At 53.8% G+C, this 27,947-nt stretch overlaps 1 protein-coding gene across 5 annotated transcripts in view; it reads right to left on the bottom strand.

The window, feature by feature from the left end:
• Nucleotides 1-27,947, bottom strand: part of CRB1 (crumbs cell polarity complex component 1) — a 70,595-nt gene that overhangs the window by 13,935 nt on the left and 28,713 nt on the right. For 2 of the 5 annotated variants that reach the window (XM_075617046.1, XM_075617043.1), the window contains 5 exons: nucleotides 15,660-16,598; nucleotides 11,540-12,090; nucleotides 4,712-4,877; nucleotides 3,118-4,021; nucleotides 2,913-2,957 (listed from right to left, as the gene is read on the bottom strand). In XM_075617046.1, the coding sequence (XP_075473161.1) occupies nucleotides 2,913-2,957; nucleotides 3,118-4,021; nucleotides 4,712-4,877; nucleotides 11,540-12,090; nucleotides 15,660-16,598 (2,605 nt within the window). Of the gene's footprint in view, nucleotides 1-2,384; nucleotides 2,600-2,912; nucleotides 2,958-3,117; nucleotides 4,022-4,711; nucleotides 4,878-11,539; nucleotides 12,091-15,659; nucleotides 16,599-27,947 lie in introns of those variants that run through there. The other 3 variants (XM_075617047.1, XM_075617048.1, XM_075617045.1) reach the window with 3 other exon arrangements.

The following is a 27,947-nucleotide window of genomic DNA, read 5'->3' as shown; positions in this document are numbered from 1 at the left end:
CCTGCGCTTCTCCGCCCCTCCATTCCTGCGCTTCTCCGCCCCTGCATTCCTGCACTTCTCCGCCCCTGCATTCCTGCGCTTCTCCTCCCCTGCGTTTCTCCGATCCTGCGCCCCTGCATTCCTGCGCTTCTCCGCCCCTGCATTCCTGCGCTTCTCCGCCCCTGCATTCCTGCACTTCTCCGCCCCTGCATTCCTGCGCTTCTCCGCCCCTCCATTCCTGCGCTTCTCCGCCCCTGCATTCCTGCGCTTCTCCGCCCCTCCATTCCTGCGCTTCTCCGCCCCTGCATTCCTGCGCTTCTCCGCCCCTGCATTCCTGCGCTTCTCCGCCCCTGCATTCCTGCGCTTCTCCGCCCCTGCATTCCTGCGCTTCTCCGCCCCTGCATTCCTGCGCTTCTCCGCCCCTGCATTCCTGCGCTTCTCCGCCCCTGCATTCCTGCGCTTCTCCGCCCCTGCATTCCTGCGCTTCTCCGCCCCTGCGCGTCTCCGCCCCTGCATTCCTGCGTTCCTCCGCCCCTGCATTCCTGCGCTTCTCCGCCCCTGCATTCCTGCGCTTCTCCGCCCCTGCGCTGCTCCGCCTGCTTGAATCCGTGTGAGTAGGTCCTATTACACTGTGTGCTGGAGCACAGTTTAGTGAAGCGCACAGCTTTGATCAGACTGCGTTACACGTTATATTTGTTCATTATATCTGGGGGCGGTTTGTTCTCCGACGCTTGTTCCATGTCTTTTGCAATAGCGCTACATAGTGAAACATTCGCTCTGCACCAGAGGGGCCGTCTATACCGTACAACGGACAGATAGACAGACAGAGACACAGAGGGACAGAGGGACAGATAGAGACACAGAATCGAGACGCCCAGGGCTGGATCGCGCCAGGTGAAGCATTACTTCTACAAAGTGTTGCACCAGTTTCTCTAGTGTTTCCTTTCTTTGGGCCCCAGCGCTACCTACCACCATCTATTGGGAGACTTCCCGAGACTAAAGGTGGGGTGATATACTCCCTATTAGCGTTGTGAAACAGAGACGGGAATTCCTGATTATGTGCAGAGCTGTCCCGAGCCCAGTGGTACATGGAGCCGCGGCGCTCCGAACATGGAAGTTAGGCCCCTGCTGGAAGTCGGGCCCAACATCTGTTATTCCCCACCCCTGGGCGGTCCCCTACCTTGCCGCCAGGTAGGGCCTGGAACCTACACCCAACAATTAGCCCCCCCTCCCCCCGGTCAACAATAAAGTTTCCAGTTCCTCCCCCAATCAACAGTTAGGACTCCCAGATCCCCACCAGCCAGCAGTTAGGGCTCCCAGACCTCCACCGGTCAACAGTTAGGGTACCCAGACCTCCACCAGCCAGCAGTTAGGGTACCCAGACTTCCACCGGTCAACAGTTAGGGTACCCAGACCTCCACCAGCCAGCAGTTAGGGTACCCAGACCTCCACCGGTCAACAGTTAGGGTACCCAGACCTCCACCAGCCAGCAGTTAGGGTACCCAGACCTCCACCAGCCAGCAGTTAGGGTACCCAGACCTCCACCGGTCAACAGTTAGGGTACCCAGACTTCCACCAGCCAGCAGTTAGGGCTCCCAGACCTCCACCCGTCAATAGTTAGGGCTCCAAGACCTCCACTGGACAACAGTTGGGGCTCCCAGACCTCTACCGGACAAGAGTTGGGGCCGTTGGACCTATCTGTCGGTAGCATTGTGTATGTGTACCCGATTATGTGCTGTCTGTGTATTCTTGTGTTATTATTTTGCCATTTCCCCCTGCCCTAGTTAATAAACCCATTGGGAAGTGTCTTCTTTCCATTGTTGATAAAGAAGGTTATTGGCATGTTCCAACGGTGTGACAGACATATACCGTTCTAGCTTTCCTGGAGACCATCAATTGGCTCATACACCTAGATAAATCACCAGGTGGTAACACTGAAGCACTTACAACTGGATTCCAAGAAAGATTAAAAAACCGAGATGACGCCCAAAGTAAGATGAGAGGATGGGATGAGGCAATGTGTGGGAGCGACGTGGAGAAGAGAGGCTGTAACCGCAGCACCTGGGAGATCATTGGGGAGGCTTCATCCAGCAGTGGGGAGACACGGGCTGGAGAGGATGGGATGAGACAATGTGTGGGAGCGACGTGGAGAAGAGGCTGTAACCGCATTACCTGGGAGATCATTGGGGAGGCTTCATCCAGCAGTGGGGAGACACGGGCTGAAGGTGATGGTGTGTATAATATATATATTTTTTTTTAAATCACAATCTCAGCTTTCCCCTAGTATCCTGGTATACCTTTACATTTTCTAGCAACAATAATTTCAATTACAACTTATATTATATATTTTATAAAAAACCCACTTATGAGGTTCCTGCCCCAGAGAACGCAAAACACCCCGGAAAATTAGGGCAGACAAATTTGGACTAAAAACACAAGAAACACACAAGCTCCTGTCAGACCAGGTCACACAGCCATGTATAATCCACACCTTGCTCTTTGGCCTGAGTACTGCTGCTTCACTGGTGTAAAACTCCTACCGGGCTTTGCTGATACGCTCTGAATTGTAAACACAGCTCCCCCCACGAAATGACTTTGAAAGTAAGCTCCATGTATTGCCCTGCAAAGACAACATCAACCCTATTTTTCCCCCTTACGGTTTCTAATTTCAATTTGAATTTAATGAGGCCCAAAAGCCTGCAGTAGAGTATCCACACGGCAACTCCAAGCAGGCAGAACAAAGACGACCTACAGAACCGTATTCTAAAGATGTTCACCTCAAAGGTCCAAAATCAGTGAGAGCCGGCGGGTCTGGTATGTTGACGACATCTTTAGAAACAAACACTACGGAGGAACCTCACGTTTAAGGGACCCATTCTAAGACATCACGGACACAAGCACACGTGGAGTTAGGACAGGTAGATGATACATACATTCTTACCACACTGAGAGCTGAGGCTTCAGACCATGAGGACACACTGTGAAGGACAGTGAAGTTGTGTTAATACACACAGACAATGGCTCACTTCATCACACCGGGTCAAAGGGAGAACACTATGAAAATCAACAGGTGATGGAGAGCACACGTGTACAGCTTTGTTACGTAACAGAGCAGGGGATATTACTGTCCTGTCTCACCTGCAGAACCTTCCGGTGAAGTTAGCCGGGCAGAAGCAGGAGTATCCAGTCGTTCCACCAATGCAGGTGGCACCGTGGGCACATTTGTGGCTCTGGCAGCTGTCGATGATATCACAGTTGGCTCCGGTGTAGCCAGCCTGGCACTCGCACCAGTAGCCGGCAGCGCCATCCGTGCAGTTGCCGTGAAGACATGGGCTGGAGAGGCACTCGTCGATGTCTGTTTCACAGCGGGCGCCGGTCCTCCCTGGGGGGCATGTGCACAGTGGGTGGGTGTACACATCCTGGCAGCTACCTCCATGCGTGCAGGGGTTGGAGGCACAGGGGTTAAAGGGCAGGCAGCCGACACCAACGCTCCCCGGTGTTATTTTAAGAAACTGCTCTGCCTGCGGCTTTACCGTTTGGTAATCTGCTGCTGCGAAGTACGGCAAGGGTATCCCTCCAATCTCCACGGTGCCCAGACAACCGGTGAAGCCCCCGCCCGTGACATCGCTGAGCGCCCCCAGGTAAATATCCGTGCCCTCCCTGAGGAAGTTCAGGTTCCCAGTGGGAACCGAGCTGGTGATGACGTTCCTCTGCCCGTCCGTTGTCAACTGCCACTGGGAGGCCTGGGAGCCGGGTGCAGCCATGGACCACGTGACACTGTGCCACTTCCCGTCGGACACTGCCTCGGCGCCCGAGAGGCTCACAGAGTAGAAGCTGTTTCCGCTCTGCAGGTGGAAGAGTAGCCGAGCGTCTCGGACAGCCACGGTCAGGGATTCCGGCTCTCTCTCGGCGTGCAGGAGAACCGACTCGGTGCCTCGCGTGCGGAATCCCATCGTCAGGTTGGTGAGGTCCCTCGTGATCTTCCCGTTGCTTCTGTAGGCGACGCCCTGGCCTGTGCCGGTAAAAAACGCATCGGCCGTACCTGCGCAGACGGAATAACACGGCCAGCATCGATGAACATTATGATAAATGAGTTGTCACACACTACTCGGCTACAAGGGAGACATGTAAACTGCATGAAAAAAATAATAATCGGGTATAATATAATAGATATATATTTTTCACGGTTAATCACACTAAGTGAAGATGTGTAATAATGTAGGAAGAAGAAATGAAAAGAAGGCGAGAAATAAATAAATATACACACAAAATGGCGGCACTCGTTGGGTAAATTGCCCAGGCACGCCAACGTGGCGACCGGTAAGATCACGGGAAGTGGTCAAAATTACTGGCAATACGCAAAATGTATGAAGAAAATATGGATTCATTAGTTCGCTCGACGTTTCGGTCCCTAGGGGTAATTTTGACCACTTCCTGTGGTCACATAAGACTATTATTTATATATATATATATAGAATAAGCTGCCCCCACGTCTCACAGTCACAACATGGAGGTTTTCCTCCATCCTTCTAATAGACATTTAGGGATACGTTCCCCCATTGACCCCCACCCCAATACCCCATGGTTGCCCAATAACACCCCATGATTTTCTACACCAATCTTCCCTCTGGGCCAAAAAACCCTAGGGCCATATGGACTACCCGGTGCTTAGAATGACGGTGCACTATTTAGTAGATATGGCCCTGATCTGTTCAGAGGCTCTGGCACTTACATTCATACCCAGTGGGCACCGGCTGGCAGACGGCTTGAGAAGGGCACGGGGTGAGCTGACACCAGTTGAGGTCCTCGCACGCCTGGCCGGCTGTGTTCGGGGGACAAGTGCAGGTGAAGTCGTCCCAGATAGAATAACAGACGCCCCCATTCCTGCAGGGGCTGGACTAGAATAACACCAGGTATGTTACTGACTCTGTCTCTCCTTGTGTCCTCCCGTCCTCCGTTATGCTCTTCTCCCCCACCTCCTCCTCCCTCTCTCATCTTCCATGTTCTCTCTCTCCCCCACCTCCTCCCTCTCTCACCTTCCATGTTCTCTCTCTCCCCCACCTCCTCCACCCTCTCCTTCCATGTTCTCTCTCTCCCCCACCCCCTCCTCCCTCTCTCACCTTCCATGTTCTCTCCCTCCCCCACCTCCTCCTCTCTCTCCTTCCATGTTCTCTCCCCCACCTCCCTCTCTCACCTTCCATGTTCTCTCTCTCCCCCACCTCCTCCTCCCTCTCACCTTCCATGTTCTCTCTCTGCCCCACCTCCTCCTCCCTCTCCTTCCATGTTCTCTCTCTCCCCCACCTCCTCCTCCCTCTCTCACCTTCCTTGTTCTCTCTCTCCCCCACCTCCTCCTCCCTCTCTCACCTTCCTTGTTCTCTCTCTCCCCCACCTCCTCCCTCTCTCACCTTCCATGTTCTCTCTCTCCCCCACCTCCTCCCTCTCACCTTCCATGTTCTCTCCCCCACCTCCTCCTCCCTCTCTCACCTTCCTTGTTCTCTCTCTCCCCCACCTCCTCCCTCTCTCACCTTCCATGTTCTTGCTCTCCCCCACCTCCTCCTCCCTCTCTCACCTTCCTTGTTCTCTCTCTCCCCAACCTCCTCCTCCCTCTCTCACCTTCCTTGTTCTCTCTCTCCCCCACCTCCTCCTCCCTCTCTCACCTTCCTTGTTCTCTCTCCCCCCCACCTCCTCCCTCTCTCACCTTCCATGTTCTCGCTCTCCCCCACCTCCTCCCTCTCTCACCTTCCATGTTCTCGCTCTCCCCCACCTTCTCCTCCCTCTCTCACCTTCCATGTTCTCGCTCTCCCCCACCTTCTCCTCCCTCTCTCACCTTCCTTGTTCTCTCCCCCACCTCCTCCCTCTCTCACCTTCCATGTTCTCTCCCCCACCTCCTCCTCCCTCTCTCACCTTCCATGTTCTCTCCCCCACCTCCTCCCTCTCTCACCTTCCTTGTTCTCTCCCCCACCTCCTCCCTCTCTCACCTTCCTTGTTCTCTCTCTCCCCCACCTCCTCCTCCCTCTCTCACCTTCCTTGTTCTCTCCTCCACCTCCTCCCTCTCTCACCTTCCATGTTCTCTCCCCCACCTCCTCCTCCCTCTCTCACCTTCCATGTTCTCTCCCCCACCTCCTCCTCCCTCTATCACCTTCCATGTTCTCTCCCCCACCTCCTCCCTCTCTCACCTTCCAGGTTCTCTCTCTCCCCCACCTCCTCCCTCTCTCACCTTTCATGTTCTCTCTCTCCCCCACCTCCTCCTCCCTCTCACCTTCCATGTTCTCTCTCCCCCACCTCCTCCTCCCTCTCTCACCTTCCATGTTCTCTCCCCCACCTCCTCCTCCCTCTCCTTCCATGTTCTCTCTCTTCCCCACCTCCCCCTCCCTCTCTCACCTTCCATGTTCTCTCTCCCCCACCTCCTCCTCCCTCTCTCACCTTCCTTGTTCTCTCTCTCCCCAACCTCCTCCTCCCTCTCTCCCCTGCCATGTATGTATGTATATCTTTATTTATATAGCGCCATTAATGTACATAGCGCTTCACAGCAGTAATAGTAACAATCATATAAATAATAAAATATAAATAACAAAGGGAATAAGTGCTTCAGACATAAAAGTAACATTTAGGAAAAGGAGTCCCTGCTTCGAGGAGCTTACAGTCTAATTGGTTGGTAGGAAGAACATGCAGAAACGATAGGATGGCGTTCTGGTAATCGTGTCTGCAGGGTGACAAGGTTAATGTATGAGGTGTTAATTATCAGCCACAGAGCTATTCATATGCTTCCTTAAGCAGGTGTGTCTTAAGGTGGGTCTTAAAGGTGGATAGAGAGGGTGCTAGTCGGGTATTGAGGGGAAGGGCATTCCAGAGGTGTGGGGCAGTCAGTGAGAAAGGGTTAAGGCGGGAGAGGGCTTTAGATACAAAAGGGGTAGAGAGAAGACATCCTTGAGCAGAACACAAGAGTCGGGATGGTGCACAACGAGAAATTAGGGCTGAGATGTAAGGCCTCGGGCATTGTGCCTCGGGCTGCGCTGATCCGCACTCCTGCTCTGCCTCGTCTGCAGCTTTTTTGTGTCCTGGCAGGCGAGGCAGTGAGCGCGCTTTGGGGGTGGGGCGTGGCGGAAGTGGAACGGAGGCGTGGCGGGAGGCGGGGCTAGTCCCTCGCTCCCATTGGATGTGCCTGTCTCCTCAAAATATCTGAGCCTCCGCACGCATGACAGCTGCAGGGGGTAAGTGCATCTGCTCAGCACGGCCTTCTGTACTATGTCCCAGGCCTAAGTAGGGGCAAAAGAGTGTAAAGCTTTAATTTAGTGTGAGATACGGGATTTGATCGGAAGCCAGGAGAGGGATTTCATGAGGGGAGATGCGGAGACAGATTTAGGAAAGAGTAGAGTGATTCTGGCAGCAGCGTTTAGGATAGATTGTAGGGGAGACGGGTGAGAGGCAGGAAGGCCGGACAGCAGGAGGTTACAGTAATCGAGACGGGAGAGAATGAGGGCCTGAGTCAGAGTTTTAGCAGTCGAGCAACAGAGGAAAGGGCGTATCTTGGTTATATTGCGGAGGAAAAAGTGACAGGTTTTAGAAAGTTTTGAATCTGAGAAAAGAATGAGAGAGAGGAGTCAAGTGCCACCTCCCAGTCCCCATTGTGCCCTCCTATACAGTGTCCCCTCCCAGTCCCCACTCTCCCCTCCCGGTCCACTGTCCCCTCCCGGTCCCCACTGTCCCCTGCTACACGCTGTCCCCTTGCACGGTAGAGGCCGGAGAACTCTAGCCCATAACACCTCCCCCGCCTCGTACATGTTCTCTCTCTCCTCCGCCCTCCCTTTCTCTTCTCTCTCCCTTGCCATGTTCTCTCTCCCCCCGTTCTCCCTCTTTCACCTTCCATGTTCTCCCTCTCCCTCCCCCCTCTCTCCCTCCCCCCTCTCTCTTTATGTTCTCTGTCTCCTCTGCTTTCCCTCTTTCACCTTCTATGTTCTCTCTTTTCTCCACTTTCCCTTTCTCCTCCCCCTCTCCCCTTCCATGTTCTCTCCTCCACTCTCCCGTTCTCCTCCCTCTCTCCTGCCATGTGCCCTCTCTCCTCCATCCCACACTCCATCTCCTATTTGGTCTAGATTTCCTCCTCCTCACTCATGTTACATAGTTACATAGTAGATGAGGTTGAAAAAAGACTTCCGTCCATCAAGTTCAACCTATGCTAAATTTAGACAACAGATACTTTATCCTATATCTATACTTATTGATCCAGAGGAAGGCAAACAAAAAACCCCATGAAGGGGAAAAATTAATTCCTTCCTGACTCCAAGAATTGGCAATCGGATTAATCCCTGGATCAACATCCTTCCCTTGTATACTTATTTGGTATATCCCTGTATACCTTTCCCATTTAAAAAGATGTCCAACCTTTCTTTGAACAAATCTATTGTATCTGCCATCGCAGTCTCCATGGGTAATGAATTCCACATTTTAACTGCCCTTACTGTAAAGAACCCTTTCCTTTGTTGCTGGTGAAATTTCCTTTCCTCCAACCTTAAGGGATGGCCCGAGGCCTTTGTACTGCCCGTGGGATGAATAGTTCTTTTGAAAGCTCCTTGTATTGTCCCTGAATATATTTGTATATAGTTATCATATCCCCTCTTAGACGCCTCTTTTCTAATGTAAATAAATCTAATTTAGCTAGCCTCTCCTCATAAGTTATATTGTCCATCCCCTTTATTAATTTGGTGGCTCTTCTCTGCACTCTCTCTAGTTCCATAATGTCTTTTCTTAGGATTGGTGCCCAAAATTGTACTCCATATTCAAGGTGTGGTCTTACTAATGCTTTGTAAAGGGACATAATTATGTTTACTTCCCTTCCATCCATTGCCCGTTTGATGCAAGATAAGATCTTGTTTGCCTTTGCAGCTACTGCACGACATTGGGCACTATTTCTAAGCCTGCTGTCTACAAGCACTCCTAAATCCTTCTCCATCAAGGATTCCCCCAATATATCTCCATTTAATTTGTAAGTCGCCTTTTTATTCTTGCATCCCAAATGCATAACCTTACATTTATCTGTATTAAACCTCATCTGCCATTTACCTGCCCACGTTTCCAGTCTCTCCAAGTCCTTCTGAAGAGAAATTACATCCTGCTCTGATTCTATTACCTTACACAATTTAGTATGATCAGCAAAGATGGAGACTTTGCTCTCGATCCCAACCTCAAGGTCATTAATAAACAAGTTAAAAAGCAGGGGTCCCAGTACCGATCCCTGAGGTACTGCACTCACGACTTTAGCCCAACCTGAAAAAGTTCCATTTATGACAACCCTCTGTTGTCTGTCCTTTAACCAGTTTCCAATCCAGGTGCATATATTATTACTGAGTCCAACTTTCTTTATTTTATACACCAACCTCTTGTGTGAAACCGTATCAAAAGCCTTTGCAAAATCTAAGTAGACCACATAAACTGCATTACCCTACTTACCTCCTCAAAGAAACAAGTAAGGTTAGTTTGGCATAATCTATCCTTCATAAATCCATGCTGACTATTACTAATAATGGAGTCCTTGAATATTAAATATAATGGTTTGGCTATTACTGAGCTTAACTCCTTGAGAGCTCTTGGATGTATGCCATCGGGGCCAGGTGCCTTATTTACTTTAATTTTTTCAAGTCGCTTATGAACTTCTTCCTCAGTTAACCAATTGTTCATTAATATGGAGGTTGTGACTTCCTCCTACGGCACTACTATTGAACTTGATTCTTCCCTGGTAAACACAGAGGCAAATAATTTGTTTAATACCTCTGCTTTTTCCTTATCTCCAATAATCTGCCTGCCCATCTCACACTGAAGGGGTCCTATATTTTCTTTTCTCATTTTTTTGTTATTAAGGTACTTAAAGCACTTTTTAGGGTTGACCTTACTTTCTATTGCAATCCTTTTTTCATTATCCATTTTTGCTAATTTGATTGCCCTTTTGCAATTTTTGTTACATTCCTTATAATTCTGATACGATGTCTCTGTCCCTTCTGACTTAAAGAATCTAAACGCCTTCCTCTTCTTGTCCATTTCCTCCCCTACCTGTTTATTTAGCCACACTGGTTTTGACTTATTTCTTTTATACTTATTCCCAAGGGTATACACTGATAAGTGTGCTTTTCTAACAATGTTTTAAAGACTGACCATTTATCTTCTACATTTTTCCCTGCAAAAACATCATCCCATTGTATTAATACTAGATTAGACCTCAGTTTATTAAAATCTGCCTTTCCAAAGTTGAAGGTCTTTGTTGAACCCAAGTAATCTGTTTTTTGATAATTTATTTCAAATGAGACCATGTTATGATCACTGTTACCCAAATGTTCCAGGACTTGAATATTTGTTATTACTTCCACATTGGTTGATATGACCAAATCCAGAACTGCCCCTCTCCTGGTTGGTTCCTCAATAATTTGGGTCATATAATTGTCTTTAAGCACCTCCAAAAACCTGTTCCCTTTGTTGTAACGCTAATCTCATTGCCCCAGTCTATGTCTGGATAATTAAAATCCCCCATTATGCAAACATGACCCAGTTTTGATGCCTTCTCCATTTGCAAAAGTATTTTAGCTTCCTCAATCTCACAGATATTTGGTGGTTTGGTGGTCATTGAGGTGCAATCCGTCCCTAGAATATAGATGGCACCTCTCAGAAAAGGAGTCCCAGTGCTCTAAAAACCCAAACCCCTCCTTCCTGCACCACTTTCTTAGCCATGCATTAACCTCCCTGATCTCTGACTGTCTCCCTGCGGTAGCGCATGGCACTGGTAGTATTTCAGAAAATACTACCTTGGAGGTCCTTGCCTTAAGCTTTTGGCCTAGATATCTGTAATCATTTTTTAGGACCCTCCATCTTTCTCTAACTTTGTCATTGGTGCCAACGTGTACCAAGACCGCCGGGTCAATCCCAGCCCCCCCCCCCCCCCCAACAATCTGTCTACCCGATCCGCAATGTGCCGAACCCGAGCACCCGGGAGACAACAAACTGTTCGGTTCATGCGGTCCTGGCAACAGACTGCCCCTATCTACCTTCCTAATAATGGAGTCCCCTACCACCACAATCTTTTTTTGTGTCTGAGCATCCTGAGTCCCCTCTGTGCTGGAGGAACTATTCCCCTGGCTGCTAGAGGAATTAGTCTCCCCCAGCCTTGCCATTTCTGCCCCAACATTCCCAAAACAATTTTGTTTTAAGCTGTGTATTTTATTCCTAAAGAAACTCAAAACCTAAATAACAAAGGCTGCTAATCTCTTCTGAGACACTAGCAGACCCCAAAAAACCTTATCTGAGAAGTTTAAGACCAGACATTCTTTCTGATAAGACCCTTTGTCTGCATGTAAAACAGCAGCTCAGTGCTGCCTGGTGGAGTGGAGAAAGTCAGAACAAACAGCAGGAGTTGTCGTGTGGACATTGTACTACAGGCTTTGGGGCCTTGTTAAATCCAAATTAAAACAACAAGGTAAGAAGATCAGAATAATTTTGGCTGATCTGCCTTTAAGGGGGTCACACTTTCAGGTCGGGGGGACTGCACGTGTAGAGGAGGTGCCGGCAGCTTGCCTACCTTGCAGAGATTGTCACCTGCACATCCCGGTGTCACATTGCTCAGGACCCGGCTCCCACCGGCCGATGTCGTCTCAGATTTGGGGAACAACTCCAGCCGCCTGCTCCCCATCCTCAGATCTTGAACGCAACCCTTAAAATACCCGCCTCTCTTTGCCGTCTCCCCAGTGCCCTGCAAGCCCCCAACATACAGCACGTCCTCGGCTTGGATTCGCTGCGTCTCCGCAGATATCTGACCCAGTGACTGGGACGACAGGAAGAGCTCCACCCTGTGACGCGCCATCTTTAAAGAGACCAGGTGAAAATGGCCATCGTTGATGACGCGTTCTCCGGTCAGGAGGAGGTCGCCGCTGGATGTCACGGTCAACTTGCCGCCGTCCAGCGAGACTGCGATGCCATAGGAAGTGGCGTTCCCCAAGGCTAGCAGCAGCCCAGATGCGCGTCGCGTTCTCATGAATGCGGATATGGTGATGTCATCGCTCGGCTCCGCGCCGAGTCCGAAAGCCGCGTATGATGGAAGATCTGCGTGTCCGAACCTTCCGGCTTCGTATTCTGGGGGTAAAAGCAAGGTTTTGGGGTAACAAAGCTAAGAGGAAGGTTCCAAGTCTGTTAACCCCTTCCGGTTGTAGGTGCAGTCCCACTTTTAAAAAAAATGTATTGCAACTAATTGAAAGCGATCAGCCATGAAACGCCTTCTCTGGCCTTCATGGGAGGTTTATGGGTCATAGATTTGAAATGATTTTAAGGGCTTTAGGCATTAAAACAACCCACACTGATAAAAACACCATAAATACAATTATTAATTCAGCATGTGCCGATTATGGGCACATTAACGGGTCAGTCCCGCCTAGGGGCAAAGTGTACTAATGGCAGTGACATGGTTAAGGGGTCAGTCTCTCCTAGGGGCAAAGTGTACTAATGGCAGTGACATGGTTAAGGGGTCAGTCTCTCCTAGGGGCAAAGTGTACTAATGGCAGTGACATGGTTAAGGGGTCAGTCCCTCCTTAGGGCAAAGTGTACTAATGGCAGTGACATGGTTAAGGGGTCAGTCCCTCCTAGGGGCAAAGTGTACTAATGGCAGTGACATGGTTAAGGGGTCAGTCTCTCCTAGGGGCAAAGTGTACTAATGGCAGTGACATGGTTAAGGGGTCAGTCCCTCCTTAGGGCAAAGTGTACTAATGGCAGTGACATGGTTAAGGGGTCAGTCCCTCCTTAGGGCAAAGTGTACTAATGGCAGTGACATGGTTAAGGGGTCAGTCCCTCCTTAGGGCAAAGCGTACTAATGGCAGTGACATGGTTAAGGGGTCAGTCCCTCCTAGGGGCAAAGTGTACTAATGGCAGTGACATGTTTAAGGGGTCAGTCTCTCCTAGGGGCAAAGTGTACTAATGGCAGTGACATGTTTAAGGGATCAGTCTCTCCTAGGGGCAAAGTGTACGAATGGCAGTGACATGGTTAAGGGGTCAGTCTCTCCTAGGGGCAAAGTGTACTAATGGCAGTGACATGTTTAAGGGGTCAGTCTCTCCTAGGGGCAAAGTGTACTAATGGCCGTGACATGGTTAAGGGGTCAGTCCCTCCTAGGGGCAAAGTGTACTAATGGCAGTGACATGGTTAAGGGGTCAGTCTCTCCTAGGGGCAAAGTGTACTAATGGCAGTGACATGGTTAAGGGATCAGTCCCTCCTTAGGGCAAAGTGTACTAATGACAGTGACATGGTTAAGGGGTCAGTCCCTCCTTAGGGCAAAGTGTACTAATGGCAGTGACATGGTTAAGGGGTCAGTCCCTCCTTAGGGCAAAGTGTACTAATGGCAGTGACATGGTTAAGGGGTCAGTCCCTCCTAGGGGCAAAGTGTACTAATGGCAGTGACATGTTTAAGGGGTCAGTCTCTCCTAGGGGCAAAGTGTACTAATGGCAGTGACATGGTTAAGGGGTCAGTCCCTCCTAGGAGCAAAGTGTACTAATGGCAGTGACAGGGTTAAGGGGTCAGTCCCTCCTTAGGGCAAAGTGTACTAATGGCAGTGACAGGGTTAAGGGGTCAGTCCCTCCTTAGGGCAAAGTGTACTAATGGCAGTGACATGGTTAAGGGGTCAGTCCCTCCTAGGGGCAAAGTGTACTAATGGCAGTGACATGTTTAAGGGGTCAGTCCCTCCTAGGGGCAAAGTGTACTAATGGCAGTGACATGTTTAAGGGGTCAGTCTCTCCTAGGGGCAAAGTGTTCTAATGGCAGTGACATGGTTAAGGGGTCAGTCCCTCCTAGGGGCAAAGTGTACTAATGACAGTGACATGGTTAAGGGGTCAGTCCCTCCTTAGGGCAAAGTGTACTAATGGCAGTGACATGGTTAAGGGGTCAGTCCCTCCTAGGGGCAAAGTGTACTAATGGCAGTGACATGTTTAAGGGGTCAGTCTCTCCTAGGGGCAAAGTGTACTAATGGCAGTGACATGGTTAAGGGGTCAGTCCCTCCTAGGAGCAAAGTGTACTAATGGCAGTGACAGGGTTAAGGGGTCAGTCCCTCCTTAGGGCAAAGTGTACTAATGGCAGTGACAGGGTTAAGGGGTCAGTCCCTCCTTAGGGCAAAGTGTACTAATGGCAGTGACATGGTTAAGGGGTCAGTCCCTCCTAGGGGCAAAGTGTACTAATGGCAGTGACATGGTTAAGGGGTCAGTCCCTCCTAGGGGCAAAGTGTACTAATGGCAGTGACATGTTTAAGGGGTCAGTCCCTCCTAGGGGCAAAGTGTACTAATGGCAGTGACATGTTTAAGGGGTCAGTCTCCTAGGGGCAAAGTGTACTAATGGCAGTGACATGGTTAAGGGGTCAGTCCCCCCTAGGGGCAAAGTGTACTAATGACAGTGACATGTTTAAGGGGTCAGTCTCCTGGGGGCAAAGTGTACTAATGGCAGTAACATGGCTAAGGGGTCAGTCCATCCTAGGACCTTTGCCCCTTTTAAGGGATCATACCCGAGAATGTTACAGTAATCCCAGGACAGGGCGGCGTTATGAGGCCGTTTGCAGAAAACACACCGCATCAGTATCAGCGTCGCCCATTTATTATTCCCAGATGTGAGTTTATGGGGGCCCAAGGGAAAGAGGTACCTGGCAGGACCCCTATCTCCGGAGCACAGAGACATTGCTAATAAAGCCCAGGGAACTCTACGGGTTATATTCTGTACGCTGCGAGATCGCGGTTTCGCCGAGTGACCTGTATGGGATTTTCCGTGTGAGATCGGCGATAGGAAATGCTCGAAGTTGACAGAATATAACCGATGTCTCCACTCGGACTCGCGAAACGCGTGCCACCTTCATCAGGACCATGTTAACCGTCGCCAAAGGCACGTACTCGCCCTCCTAATCAGGCCCTGCAAATCCCGTCTCACGTTGCCAGTGGGCCAGTCCCCATTAAACTCTACTGCGCAGAGTGTAAGCTCTTCAGCGTAGACGTCCCACCTTCCCGTGGCTATATCACCGTTACTGCCCCTCTGGCAGGGAGAGGGGCTCATATTGTTATTCTTTTGTAAGATGCTTTATCATTACATTTAATCATTTAGCCCCGGGGAGGCCAACCCCAGTCCTCAAGGGCCACCAAAAGGTCAGGGTTTCAGGATATCCCTGCTTCAGCACAGATGGCTCAATCAGTCCCAGCTTCAGCTCAGGTGGCTCAATCAGTCCCAGCTTCAGCACAGGTGACTCAATCAGTCCCTGCTTCAGCACAGGTGACTCAATCAGTCCCTGCTTGAGCACAGGTGTCGATTGAGCCACCTGTGCTGAAGCAAGGATCTCATGAATACCTGACCTGTTGGTGGCACTTGAGGACTGTAGTTGCCCCCCCCCCCTGATTTAATCCATCTGCGGGTACGTTCTTGCTCCTACAAATGATTGGCAGACTGCAGTCATCGTTATAATATTAATTTTCCTATGTAGAATCAGAATTTTGTAGGCTCAGGGAGTCACTGCCCCTAGGAACGTACAATCTAATTTGGGGGCATTAGGCACAGGGAGATAAAAGGGACTTGGCCGAGGTCACGAGTTGACATTCAAACCAAGCTCACCCACTTGAAAGGCAGTGACATCATCACCGAGCTGCTCCTCCATCTTGTTATATCCCAGGGGGTGGAAATACTTCTTACCTGAGGAACAGTTATGCCCTCTATAAGGCCTGTGGCAATCGCAGCGGTAGCTCAGCCACAAGTTATTGCACCGGCCTCGGTTTTGACATGGATGGCTCTGGCACAGGTCCCGTCTCTGGCATCCAACCTCGACATTACCCAACGTAACGTCTTCCGCTGTGACGACGGCGGAGTTTACTCCGACATCCCGCAGGCAGCCCACCAGCCAAGGCTGGAGGTCATTATCAAAGCCATTCTCCTCCTGAGTCCCTGTTGAAGGTTCACCTCCCAAAATCAGGTTCTGGAAGGCAAAGTCCAGTGGACCACCGATGACATCATGGGCAGAGCTGTTCACGCATTCCCCAGCACAAGAGGGGTCCAGTAATTTAAGGGCAATGGTACCCACCAAGGACACCTCTACCGAATGCCAACGATCGTCACTGACGTGGTGGGAAATATGTAGGAGGGCCTTGAGTTGGCTGTTGACGTGAGAAGCTAAGAACATGGAACCGTTTTGTAGGTACAGCCTGAGGGATGTTTCGTGGTCGCCCCAGTGGAAGATCACCGCCGAGGGCTGCACAGTCTGGAAGCTCAGAGTTATGTTGTAAAGAAGATGCCCCGGTTGAGATGTAGCGTTCCTCAAGGGAAGGACGGCTTTGCCGTTGAACGAGAACGTGGTGCGGTTCATGCATTCTGGGCCTCTGAATCCTGCCGGACACTGGCAGCTGTGAGAGTGTTCGCCATCCGTTAAACGGGGGACGCACGAGCCGCCATTTTGGCACGCGCGCCCCACGCAGCCAATCAGCAGCTCCCCGCAGTTCCTGCCTCCGTAAAAAGGTCCCGCCAGGTCCCCGCCGACTGCGCAGTGGCAGACGTAGCTGCCGTGAAGATTCTCGCAGGTGCCGCCATTTTGACACGGGTTCAACTCACACTCGTTGAGGTCTTCTTCACAGTGAACGCCTAGGGAATAGAGGAAAGGTAGAATGAAATGTTGGATGGGGCGGTAGTGGGGCGTCCTCGCTCTGTGGGAAATGGTAATGCCGCGTGGCATAATGATGCGGAGTACCTCTAAATACTTGCTCCTACTCTTGCTTTCGTCACAAACGGGGATCCTTCACCCTCCGAAGCAATTGAATCAAACACCCCCCACCCCCCCCCCCCCACTCCCCCATCCCCAATCAGACAGTGTATTATACAGTATTATAGAAATAAAATATCTAAACAATTATAAAAAAAAAATAGATTTAAAATTCGGATTTTTTTTCTTAGGTAAATATGTTTTTTTGGATAATTCCGACTAATTTATACCAAGTTTTCCTCATTAAAACCGGAAACAAGAAGGCGTTATTTTCCCAAACCTCCTGGCTGCAAAAACCCGAGAGAAAGAACCGCCCCAGATCGCTCGGCAGCCGCAAAACGCCGCCTGCTCTCCGAGGCAACTCTTTACCTTGGCAAATCTGACACCATTTTGGAGCCGGGAGATTTCAGCCAACAGTATACCCCGCGGACTACCGCCGTCTGTTACCTGCCGGTACCACGACCGTAGACAGGTATATCCACCACCACGGACACGCCATTCTCAGCGCAGTTCTCTGCCGCGATGGTTAGCTACGTGCCGGCTGCACATGTTGATATATTCGCACTCCGAGTCGCCGGATTATCGCACAGACGCTGCCCGGGATATTCTCGTCCATCCGATTAGACCGGCTTAGGCTAAATACTCATTAGCGCTGTTTATGGGCGGGGCGTTGGGAGGGGCTTCGCTGCTCATCCCGGCTCCCAACATGCCTGTTAACCCGCTCACTACCGGAGGCGAAAGCAGGAGACAGAAAAGCAACAAAAAGTCCCAGACCCATAGAGCTAGCAATCACCAACCGTTAGGGGACGCGCGAGGTTAGGGGACGCGCGAGGTTAGGGGACGCGCGAGGTTAGGGGACGCGCGAGATTAGGGGACGCGCGAGATTAGGGGACGCGCGAGGTTAGGGGACGCGCGAGGTTAGGGGACGCGCGAGATTAGGGGACGCGCGAGGTTAGGGGACGCGCGAGGTTAGGGGCCGCGCGAGATTAGGGGACGCGCAAGGTTAGGGGACGCGCGAGGTTAGGGGACGCGCGAGGTCAGGGGATGCGCTAGGTCAGGGGACGCGCGAGGTCAGGGGACGCGCGAGGTCAGGGGACGCGCGAGGTTAGGGGACACACAAGGTTCTGTTGTATCAGAAGCTCTTTGAGAGTGTCTGGTGACAAGTTACACCACTAAGTGGGTTTATTAGTTTGCCCCGCCTTTACGGACATTTTCCTGAACATCTTGGCCATTCGAGTCCCTGCTTCAGCACAGGTGGCTCAATCAGTCCCTGCTTCAGCACAGGTGGCTCAATCAGTCCCTTTTTCCTGGAACCAGGGTCACGAATGATGTATGATTAGTTCCAGTAAGCTCAACTCATGTCCTCCCTCTTCCAAAGCATGACAAGTCCTTAATGTCTTTCTTAATTTTATTGCTGGATTAGAAAACACAGGAACTTGTGGGTGTAGTGTAGGCAGAGAGTGCTTCTCTATGTGGGATGCTTCTATGAGGTTGGACTATGGTAAGAGAGAAAGGCCTTACCAGGGGTGGATGCAGACAGGTCTGTACTCACTGTAATCTAGGGTGGAAAAGAAAGTGAGGGGCAGGGGTCACACTAAAGGTTGAGTGGGACTGCACTAACTGTCAGCAAAAGACAGGGGAGAACATGGGAAAGTCCATTAACTGGGAGGACTGGAGAAGCTGCAGTAGCAGTTCACTGATTATGTGCTCAGAGGCAAAAAATGCAACATTGTTGCATGTTACACAGGCACAGTGTGTGTATGTGGAGCCAATGCCTGCAGCTGAACTTAAGGAGCTGACAAGCAGAAGGGGGGTCGGGCAGGAATGTGATTCTTGTTCCATGACACTCCCCGTCTGGTATCTGGGGATACCACTATATAACTGGAATATGTGGAACATATGTGCAATGCATAACAAAGATAACATCACATTCTCAAACAATGCAAGAGTCCATGTCCACATAGCGATGTGACACCGGCCGGTATCACTGGTATCAAGGTCCCTTGGCCAAGGTTCTTTGGCAAAGGATGCAGGGTGGATGCACAGCTCCAGGTTTGCTGGTTGCACCACAATGTCTTTGTATAAAAGTCTCTGGCACTGTTTCCTTTTAGTCTTGTGAGAGAACAGTCCTTTTGTCTCTGTAGTTTCACCCACAGAGTGTATCCCCTTGTAGGTATACCAGCCGTGGCAGCCTGTTGCTCTATCACCTGGCGTTTGGCAGAAGGAGAGGGCTTTTGGCTCCTTGTGGGAGCGGATTACTGTCCCTGGAAAACTGGTTGTCGAATGTAATCCAATAAAGGGGGCGTCGTTCAGGGAGACTCCCTGAAGCTGAGCGCTGGGGTTGAACATTACCCGGATTTGATCGGGTTCCTGAGGGTGGTAGGCCCCAGGTGATTGGAGGTACCGACATTCTTTGCCTTCCTCCATTAGAGGTGCTGGCTTTGCGTGGCCGGTAAAGAATATCTTCTGGATGAAGACCACAAAGTTGTTTTTGGTCTCTGGTTCCCTTTGTGGGCCGCAGAGGTGCGAGGTGAACCTAGAGATGGCATGTTCTCCATTGTTTGGGAAGCGCCTCCTTGGTGAACGGAATGGTAGCGGAGTCACCCGACTGCTTAGTCCGTCTTTAGAGAGCTCCTTGACAGTTAACCTCGGGAATCCTCTATCTTCCCTCGAGGGTGTTTGTTTGTCATCGTTCCTTGTTGTCTGGAACGCTGTGCACCGTAGTTCATCGGTACATTTCTCTTGCACGAGAACATCTCCGCGTAGTTTGGTGAAACGCTTTTGTGTTTCTTTGTTGACTGCCATCGGGAGGTTGTTTTCTCCCTGGACATGACGAAGAACAGTCTCTTTTGTCCTTGTAAATCCTTTTGGGAAATGTCTCTGCAACTGTCCCCTTTTACGTGTTTGAACGAACAGTCCTTTTGACACTGTGGCTTCGCCTGTGGGGCGCAATCTTTTGCGGCTATGCCAGCCGTGGCAATTGGTTGCTCTGTTGCTTGATACTCTGTGGAGAGGAACAACTGTACGTCTTAATTGTGCCCTTGCTCGCGGGAGTATTGTCTGATTGTTTGTTGTTTTTAGGACGATCCCTTTATCGGTCACCTTTGGGAGGTTACTCTCTTCCTTCGGTGGAGTCGACTCATCATCCTTGGCTGTCTGGACTGCTGAGCATCCTAAGCCATTGTCGCATCCCATCGGCGTGAGGATGTCTTTGTTGGTCTCAGGGGTATGACCTTGTCTTTCCTCTTCACTTGGCCCTTCGGTCACTTGGAGATGGCCAAGACATGGTTCAGAGAGAGATGTGTGTCCACATTCTGTCACCTCCGTTCTGCGGGCATCAACGTAGTCTTGCCCGTGCTCTCTGTTAGTGCACGAGTTGCCCACTATCACCCATCCTAGGTCGAGCCTTTGGGCGTATGGCGCGTTGTGGGGTCCGTTGTGCTATTTACGGACTTTATGTACCCTCATGATGTCCCTACCGAGCAGCAGCAGGATCTTGGCGTCTTGTTCCACCGGCCGGATGCGGTTGGCTATTCCTTTGAGGTGGGGGTAATGGAGTGCCACGTCTGGTGTGGGTATCTCGTCCCTGTTTGTGGTCATGTGGTTGCACTCGATGAGTGTGGGAAGGGGCATGTTCACTTTGCCGTCTATTGAGCATATGGTGTAGCCGTTCACTCTTCTCCCTGTGGTCTCCATTTGCCCTGCGCACGTTCTGAGAGTGTAAGGAAAGGCACCATCTTGTATGTTAAACATGTCGAAGAACTCTGACCTGACCAGTGATCGGTTGCTCTGGTCGTCGAGGATTGCGTACATCCGAATAGCCTTCTCAGGTTGTCCCTGGGGGTGCACTGCGACAAGGCATATTTTGGAACAGGACATTTTGTCACCTTCTTTTCCGCAAACCTCAGTGCGCTGAGATGTGACGGATGTTGACTCTCCTTCTTCTTTCTCCCCGCCATGCTCCGCTATGGAGGATGGGTTCTTGAGTTGGTGGAGTGTCATCGCCTCTGGGTGTAACGCTGTCACGTGCTTGTCACTCTCGCACACTGTGCATTTGATCTCTTCCTTACAGTCCCTGGCTAGATGGGTCGTGGAACCGCAGCACTTGAAGCAAACTCCGAATTCTCCAAGTAACCTCTTGCGTTCCTCTAGGGACTTCATCCTGAACCCAAAGCACTTGTTGAGTGGGTGTGGCTTCTTGTGTATGGGACATTCCCTGTTTGGGTCCCTTGGTTCCTTGTCTCCGGCGACCGACTGATCGGGAGTAGTTTGGGCCGTGGGAGGCACGTCCGTCCTGCGGGCCGAGATGGGTGTTTGGGGGTTACCATATCTCGTCGCTGGTCTCTCGTTCTTCGGGCTGCTTGCACTGTATGTGGTTTGCGCACCTAAGATGAAACTGGGATCGTTTCTTGTCTTTGCCGCTTCGCAGATGAAGCTCACGAAGAATGAGAATGGGGGGAAGACAACCTGCTTCTCCCTTTTGTATTTGGAACCTTGTGAAAGCCACCTTTCTTGGAGGTTGAAGGGTAGCTTCTCCAGGATGGGTCTCACTCCACGAGCTGAATCTAGGGCGTTGAGACCTATTAAGGAATGGTCTTTCCTTGCGAACTCCAGTTCTTGCAGCAGGTCTCCAAGATCTCGTAACTTCGAGTAGTCTTTACTCGTGATCTTGGGGAAGCTCTCGATTCTTTTGAAGAGTGAATCCTCGACTGCTTCAGGGCTGCCATAGGTCTCTTCTAGCCTTTCCCACACTAGGTCCAGACCTACTTGGGGTTGATGTGCGTTTGCCGTCCGAAGTCTCTGCGCTTGCTCCCTGGATACGTTCCCCAGGAACTTGACTAACAGGTTGAGCTCTTCCCTTGCTGAGAAGTCCAAGCTGTCGATTGCGTCTTTGAACGTGAACTTCCACGTCCGGTAGTTCTCAGGGCGGTCGTCGAAGCTGATGAGTCCTGCGTGCACCAAGTCGCGCCGGATCATGTACTTGGCTATGTCTGTCAGACCTGAGACATCGGCGCGTTTGCCCCGTTCTGAGGTAGTTGCTGGGACGGTCTTTGCGGTCGCCTCTTCCTTGGCGTGGACGCGTGATGACTGCTGGCCAGTGTGAGGGGCTGTTTTCTCCCGCGTGGGTGTACCTGGATTACGAGCCTGTTGTGGTGCATCCGTGTGCGCTCTGGCGTGTGGATCACTGTTGCGGCTGTGGCTATCCCAGGCAGCGTGTGCCATTGACGGAGCAGCGTCTTCTCCTCGTGGTCCTAGCGAGTCTTCGTTGTCTGTGGTGTCGCTCCCTCCGTGTTGAGATGGTGCGCTGGTGTTTACACTGAAGAGGCTCCTTACATAGTCTTCAGTGCGTCGGGCTGGATCCTCTGAGGCAATCCGTCTGTAGGGTAGCTCCCCGCCGTCCTGTCTCGCAGCTGCTTCTAGGACTTCGGCTTGGGCTATGGCGGCAGCGGCGTCTTCTTCTTTGTTTAGAGCCTCTAGATCCGCGTCTAATTCGGCCTTTCTACGTGCATTGGCAGCGGCGGCGGTAGCAGCGGCGGCGGCATTGGCAGCGGCGGCGGTAGCAGCGGCGGCGGCATTGGCAGCGGAGACGACCTGCTCCTCCTCTTCTATGCGCGCCTTTTCTGCCCTTACGGCTGCCTCTCTCCGACCATATTCGGCCCGGGCACGTGCGGCCTCTGCAGCGGCTCTCGCCTTGGTAGCGTTTGTGCTTGCGCTGGACGTGTTAGACTGCGCTGATCTTGCTGATCTAGATGAGTGCCTGGATATGCTTGAGCGCTGCGATGCAGTCTCCAGGAGGAGCTCTTTTCTCACGCTTTGAGCGTCTGTGATGGCGGCCCGCACGCGGCTGTCACGTGCAAGATCAATGTTATTTTGTAAGTCTCTTTCTTGCAGGCTTTCGCCGGTGTTGGTTCTGGTCAAGTAGGTGATGTATGTTTCTGACAGCCCTTGGTAGCACGAGTGATCAGACTTTATTTGAATAATTGCCTGCGCGAGCTGTTGTGCATTATCGCCAATACTAACGACATTGCGTAACTCCAATGCGGTTGTTTCCCAGGCCAACTCTAATTTAGCGCGGTGCGCTTCAATGTCGCTCTCATATTTTTCGCGGCCCTTTTGTGTCAGTGTGACTGTCCGTTTGGGCCTTGCGCCTGCCTGCGCCTGTTGCAGATGCGCAGCGGTCTCTGTATCTGAGAGATCGCTTTCCTGCGTGATGTCTGGTGAGGCTCTGAGTTCTGCCATGCTGTAGGTGTGTGTAGGCCTTTTGCCAGTGCGTGTGGCGTGCGGTCTTTTACCTTGTCAGCGTAGGGCGTCTGTCTCAGATGGTGCCGAGCGGTGTCCTGCAGCGTGCAGCGTTGGGGTAGCTGTGCTTACAGGTGTCCGTAGGCTCCTCACTGTGGGGCTGAGCAGCGGGTGGACTCAGACAGAGAAAAAGGCAGTTAGGTTTGTGTGTACAGTCTGTTTGCAAAGCTGTTGCCTTGTGTGCAGGGACTATTCTGTATAGCATAAAGTCTTTGAGTAGTAGCCCCTGTGTGATTCCCTAACACAGGTCTTTGTTTTACTGTTCTGTTTAAACTGCTGCTTGTTTTTGCAGAAAGCTGTAGCAGTTTGCTGTATAGCTGTGTAGAGCTGCACTTTTGTAGCATGAAGGCTGTGAGTGATAGCTTCTGCGTAGACCTCTAATACACGGTCTCTCTCTTACTTTCCTGGAACCAGGGTCACGAATGATGTATGATTAGTTCCAGTAAGCTCAACTCATGTCCTCCCTCTTCCAAAGCATGACAAGTCCTTAATGTCTTTCTTAATTTTATTGCTGGATTAGAAAACACAGGAACTTGTGGGTGTAGTGTAGGCAGAGAGTGCTTCTCTATGTGGGATGCTTCTATGAGGTTGGACTATGGTAAGAGAGAAAGGCCTTACCAGGGGTGGATGCAGACAGGTCTGTACTCACTGTAATCTAGGGTGGAAAAGAAAGTGAGGGGCAGGGGTCACACTAAAGGTTGAGTGGGACTGCACTAACTGTCAGCAAAAGACAGGGGAGAACATGGGAAAGTCCATTAACTGGGAGGACTGGAGAAGCTGCAGTAGCAGTTCACTGATTATGTGCTCAGAGGCAAAAAATGCAACATTGTTGCATGTTACACAGGCACAGTGTGTGTATGTGGAGCCAATGCCTGCAGCTGAACTTAAGGAGCTGACAAGCAGAAGGGGGGTCGGGCAGGAATGTGATTCTTGTTCCATGACACCCTTCTTCAGCACAGGTGGCTCAATCAGTCCCTGCTTCAGCACAGGTTGCTCAATCAGTTCTAGCTTCAGCACAGGTGGCTCAATCAGTAGCTCGGTCTTCGATTGAGCCACTGACTGAGCCACCTGTGCTGAAGCAGGGATATCCTTAACACCTGACCTGTTGGTGGCCCTTGAAGACAGGAGTTGGCCACTCCAGGCTCAGTGCATCTGGGCCTAAATTTGCCCCACATGTGGCTGTATTGCCCGATTACACTCTTCCGTTAGCACAATACGGGCAGGGTTGCCACCCCGGAGATGTAAAAATAAATAAAGCACTTACCCCCTGCAACTCACTTCAAAACGGGTAGCGTTTCGTTGTCGTGGAAACGGACGTCACGTGACGCTGTAACATCACATGGTGTTCCCGTTGGCATGGCAACGCGGCGTCATTTGCCAGTATTTGCAGGGGGGAGATGCCAGGAGACGTTGCCGCGCCCCCACCACCGCCCGCCCAAGGTTGCCACGCCCTGGAGGTTTACCAGGTAAAGCCCGGAGATACGTGGCCAAAACGCGTAGTCTCTGCGTGGAACCCGGAGCGGTGGCGGGCTGAATCCGGGGAGGGGCCGCGAGCCGGGGATACAGTGTGTGCCGGAGACGGAGTTCATGCTTCGCTGGGAACGGGAGCGGAGAGGGGGAGGCGAGGTTTCATGGGTCGCATGGCAACGGCAGGGAACGGGAGGGAACGGGGGGGGAACGGGAGGGAACGGGAGGGAACGGCAGGGAACGGGAGGGAACGGGGGGGAACGGGAGGGAACGGGGGGGAACGGGAGGGAACGGCAGGGAACGGGAGGGAACGGGGGGGAACGGGAGGGAACGGCAGGGAACGGGGGGGGAACGGGGGGGAACGGGGGGGAACGGGGGGGAACGGGGGGGAACGGGAGGGAACGGGAGGGAACGGGGGGGAACGGGAGGGAACGGGGAGGGAACGGGAGGGAACGGAACGGGACGGAACGGGAGGGAACGTGGGGAAATGGGAGGGAACGTGGGGGAACGGGAGGGAACGGGGGGGAACGGGAGGGAACGGGGGGGAACGGGAGGGAACGGGGGGGAACGGGAGGGAACGGGGGGGGAACGGGAGGGAACGTGGGGGAACGGAACGGGAGGGAACGTGGGGAAATGGGAGGGAACGTGGGGGAACGGGAGGGAACGGGGGGGAACGGGAGGGAACGGGGGGGGAACGGGAGGGAACGGGGGGGAACGGGAGGGAACGGGGGGGAACGGAACGGGAGGGAACGTGGGGAAATGGGAGGGAACGTGGGGGAACGGGAGGGAACGGGGGGGAACGGGAGGGAACGGGGGGGAACGGGAGGGAACGGGGGGGAACGGGAGGGAACGGGGGGGAACGGGAGGGAACGGGGAGGAACGGGGGGGAACGGGAGGGAACGGGGGGGGAACGGGAGGGAACGGGGGGGAACGGGAGGGAACGGGGGGAACGGGAGGGAACGGGGGGGAACGGGAGGGAACGGGGGGGGAACGGGAGGGAACGGGGGGGGAACGGGGGGGAACGGGAGGGAACGGGAGGGAACGTGGGGGAACGGAACGGGACGGAACGGGAGGGAACGTGGGGAAATGGGAGGGAACGGGAGGGAACGTGGGGAAATGGGAGGGAACGGGAGGGAACGGGAGGGAACGGGGGGGAACGGGGGGGAACAGAAGGGAACGGGGGGGAACGGGGGGGGAACGGGAGGGAACGGGGGGGAACGGGAGGGAACGGGGGGGAACGGCAGGGAACGGGAGGGAACGGGAGGGAACGGGAGGGAACGGCGGGGAACGGCGGGGAACGGGAGGGAACGGGGGGGAACGGGGGGGAGCGGGGGGGAACGGGGGGGAGCGGGGGGGGAACGGGGGGGAACGGGGGGGAACGGGAGGGAACGGGGGGGAACGGGAGGGAACGGGAGGGAACGTGGGGGAACGGAAGGGAACGTGGGGGAGGGAACGTGGGGGAACGGGAGGGAACGTGGGGGAACGTGGGGGAGCGGGAGGGAACGTGGGGGAGCGGGAGGGAACGTGAGGGAACGGGAGGGAACGTGGGGGAGCGGGAGGGAACGTGGGGGAACGTGGGGGAGCGGGAGGGAACGCGGGAGGGAACGGGGGGGAACGGGAGGGAACGGGGGGGGAACGGCGGGGAACGGGGGGGAACGGCGGGGAACGGGAGGGAACGGGGGGGAACGGGAGGAACGGGGGGGAACGGGGGGGAACGGGAGGGAACGGGGGGGAACGGGAGGGAACATGGGGGAACGGGAGGGAACGGGGGGGAACGGGAGGGAACGGGGGGGAACGGGAGGGAACGGGAGGGAACGGGGGGGAACGGGGGGGAACGGGAGGGAACGGGGGGGAACGGGAGGGAACGGGGGGGAACGTGAGGGAACGTGGGGGAACGGGCGGGAACGGGCGGGAACGGGAGGGAACGGGGGGGAACGGGAGGGAACGTGGGGGAGCGGGAGGGAACGTGGGGGAACGTGGGGGAACGGGAGGGAACGTGGGGGAACGGGAGGGAACGTGGGGGAGCGGGAGGGAACGTGGGGGAGCGGGAGGGAACGTGGGGGAGCGGGAGGGAACGTGGGGGAACGTGGGGGAACGGGAGGGAACGTGGGGGAACGGGAGGGAACGTGGGGGAACGGGGGGGGAGCGGGAGGGAACGTGGGGGAACGGGAGGGAACGTGGGGGAGCGGGAGGGAACGTGGGGGAACGTGGGGGAACGGGAGGGAACGTGGGGGAACGTGGGGGAGCGGGAGGGAACGTGGGGGAGCGGGAGGGAACGTGGGGGAACGTGGGGGAACGGGAGGGAACGTGGGGGAGCGGGAGGGAACGTGGGGGAGCGGGAGGGAACGTGGGGGAACGGGAGGGAACGTGGGGGAACAGGAGGGAACGTGGGGGAGCGGGAGGGAACGTGGGGGAGCGGGAGGGAACGTGGGGGAACGGGAGGGAACGTGGGGGAACGTGGGGGAGCGGGAGGGAACGTGGGGGAACGGGAGGGAACGTGGGGGAACGGGAGGGAATGTGGGGGAGCGGCAGGGAACGTGGGGGAACGGGAGGGAACGGGAGGGAACGGGGGGGAACGGGAGGGAACGTGGGGGAACGGGAGGGAACGTGGGGGAGCGGGAGGGAACGTGGGGGAACGGGAGGGAACGTGGGGGAACGGGAGGGAACGTGGGGGAGCGGGAGGGAACGTGGGGGAGCGGGAGGGAACGTGGGGGAACGGGAGGGAACGTGGGGGAACGTGGGGGAACTGGAGGGAACGTGGGGGAGCGGGAGGGAACGTGGGGGAGCGGGAGGGAACGTGGGGGAACGTGGGGGAACGGGAGGGGAACGTGGGGGAACGTGGGGGAACGGGAGGGAACGTGGGGGAACGGGAGGGAACGTGGGGGAACGGGAGGGAACGTGGGGGAGCGGGAGGGAACGTGGGGGAGCGGGAGGGAACGTGGGGGAACGTGGGGGAACGGGAGGGAACGTGGGGGAACGTGGGGGAGCGGGAGGGAACGTGGGGGAACGGGAGGGAACGTGGGGGAACGGGAGGGAACGTGGGGGAACGGGAGGGAACGTGGGGGAGCGGGAGGGAACGTGGGGGAACGGGAGGGAACGTGGGGGAACGGGAGGGAACGTGGGGGAACGGGAGGGAACTTGGGGGAGCGGGAGGGAACGTGGGGGAACGGGAGGGAACGTGGGGGAGCGGGAGGGAACGGGAGGGAAATTGGGGGAACGTGAGGGAATGTGGGGGAGCGGGAGGGAACGTGGGGAACGTGGGGGAACGGGAGGGAACGTGGGGGAACGGGAGGGAACGTGGGGGAACGGGAGGGAACGTGGGGGAGCGGGAGGGAACGTGGGGGAGCGGGAGGGAACGTGGGGGAACGTGGTGGAACGTGGGGGAGCGGGAGGGAACGTGGGGGAACGGGAGGGAACGTGGGGGAACGGGAGGGAACGTGGGGGAACGGGAGGGAACGTGGGGG

The sequence above is a fragment of the Ascaphus truei genome, chromosome 10 (assembly GCF_040206685.1).
Source record: "Ascaphus truei isolate aAscTru1 chromosome 10, aAscTru1.hap1, whole genome shotgun sequence".
Lineage (NCBI taxonomy): Eukaryota > Metazoa > Chordata > Amphibia > Anura > Ascaphidae > Ascaphus > Ascaphus truei.
Note: the sequence above shows the minus strand (reverse complement) of the source record. Positions and strands in the feature narration are given on the sequence as shown.